Below are 1,990 nucleotides of genomic sequence, written 5' to 3' on the forward strand. Positions count from 1 at the left end.
CCAGGCTGGCCTCGAACTCAGAAATCCACCTGCCTCTGCCTCCCAAGTGCTGGGATTAAAGGCATATGTCACCAATACCCAGCTAGTGCTGGGTTCTTACATAGGACTACTTACCTCAACAGCACTAGGGAAGGCAGGACTATTACTGCCTCATTTTCTAGGTTTAGACATGTTCATTAATTTGGTCTGGCAATGGAACACAGTTGCTGGAGTTCTTGCTTAACTCAAAAGTCCTGGGTTTGATCCCCAATGCTACATAAAACCGGATATGGTGGCATACATCTGTAATCCTGTCACTTGGTGGGGTGGGGGATGGGGTGGAAGCAGAAAGATCATGAGTTCAAAGTCAACCTCAGCTACTTTGGGCACCTCATTTCAAAAGACATGAAACCAAAAGGTGAGTCAGCTTGCTCTATGGTGGCCCCGAGTTCATCAGCAGGTCCAGGACATTTACTAAAGTTTCTGAGTGGGCGATGGGGGCAGGTTAAGTGTCCAGGAAGCTGCCATCTTCATCATTGACTTAGAGGGTTGAGGGACAGTCTAGTGCTTCTCGACCCACTAGGAGACACAGTTCCCTGGTGTGTCAGCAGGAGAGCAGAAGCTACTCAGGACATAGAAGCCAGAGGTACTGCTGCACATTCCATAGAGCACAGGACACCCCGCCTCTACTACAGAGAATCATCCCGCGCCAATGTTAACTGTCCTAAGGAGGAGAACCTCTAAGGATCTTGAGATGGCAGCTCCTGGGTTGTCCCCACCCTCTGCTGCAGGGTCCGGGAAGTCACTGTGGGAAGACACTGAAGGCATGACTAACCAAACGTTCTCTTTTTAGGGTCTTAAAGGAACAATGGATTCGAGCTAAGTATGAAAGACAGGAGTTTATGGCTGATGAGAAAGCTGTCTCACCCCCAGGTAAAGTTACCATTTTGTATGTATGTATGTATGTATGTATGTATGTATGTATGTATGTATATATATGCACCACATGTATGCAGTGCACCCAAAGGCCAGGACAGGATATTTAGAACCCCTAGAGTTGTGACAGTTGTGAGCCATGTGGGTACAGCGGGGATTTGAACCTGGGTCCTCTGAGAGAGCAGTCAATGTTCTTAGCCACTGAGCCATCTCTGCAGCCCAAAAGTTACCATCTTAAATTTTGAGGTCTATGTTCTAATGAGCTCTAGATAACAGAAGGGGGAGATAGGTGTGGTAGGAGCATGAGCTGGATTTCAGCTTCTCTTTCCACATTCATGTAAGGTACCTCACAGGCAGTTCAAGATCCAAGGCAGTTTTTCACCCCACTGACTCGAGTTCTCAAGGTGGCACTGCCCAGAGGACAAAGGTCTTGAAGGATCTCAGCTTCCAGGATTTTTAGGAGTACAAATTATTCCCCAACTAATAGATGTCTTAAGGATCATTCTTATACTCTTAAACTTGGCTGATAGCAATGTCAAAGTTGGCTAGGAATATATAATTTATATATAGTCACAAAAGCATGTGTATACATACATACATACATACATACATACATACATATATGCATACATAGTCTCACTCTATATCCCAGGCTTGCTTGAAACGCTCAATGTATCCCAGGCAGGCTCTAAACTCATATAAACCTGTTTCTGCCTCCTGAGTGCTGGGGTCAAAGGTGTGTACCACAACACATACCCTTCATTCTTTTGAGGCAAAGTCTCATCTATCCCAAGGTGAGATAGAAGTTACTATACAGCCAAGGATGACCTTGAACTCCTGACCCTCCTGCTTCTACCTCCAGACATTTACCTCCAGGATTATAGCCACCACTACTGGCTCTGTGCAGTGCTGGGGTTAAACCCAAAGCTTCGTGTATGCAGCTGGACCTCATTCAGGATTAGTCCTGTTTCTCAATACTTGGTCATCTTAAGAGCTTTTGTTTTTTCTTCTTTTCTTTCTTTTTCCACTCTCTTTTCCACCCCTACCCTCTTTTCCGTCTTTCCTTTTTTTTTTT

At 45.3% G+C, this 1,990-nt stretch overlaps 1 protein-coding gene across 3 annotated transcripts in view; it reads left to right on the plus strand.

The window, feature by feature from the left end:
• The window catches only part of Adap2 (ArfGAP with dual PH domains 2), a 25,995-nt gene that overhangs the window by 5,085 nt on the left and 18,920 nt on the right, over positions 1 to 1,990 (plus strand). For all 3 annotated transcript variants that reach the window (XM_031353236.1, XM_031353234.1, XM_031353235.1), the window contains exon 4: positions 833 to 912. In XM_031353236.1, the coding sequence (XP_031209096.1) occupies positions 833 to 912 (80 nt within the window). The remainder of the gene's footprint in view (positions 1 to 832; positions 913 to 1,990) is intronic.

This window comes from Mastomys coucha, unplaced genomic scaffold (assembly GCF_008632895.1).
Source record: "Mastomys coucha isolate ucsf_1 unplaced genomic scaffold, UCSF_Mcou_1 pScaffold5, whole genome shotgun sequence".
NCBI lineage: Eukaryota > Metazoa > Chordata > Mammalia > Rodentia > Muridae > Mastomys > Mastomys coucha.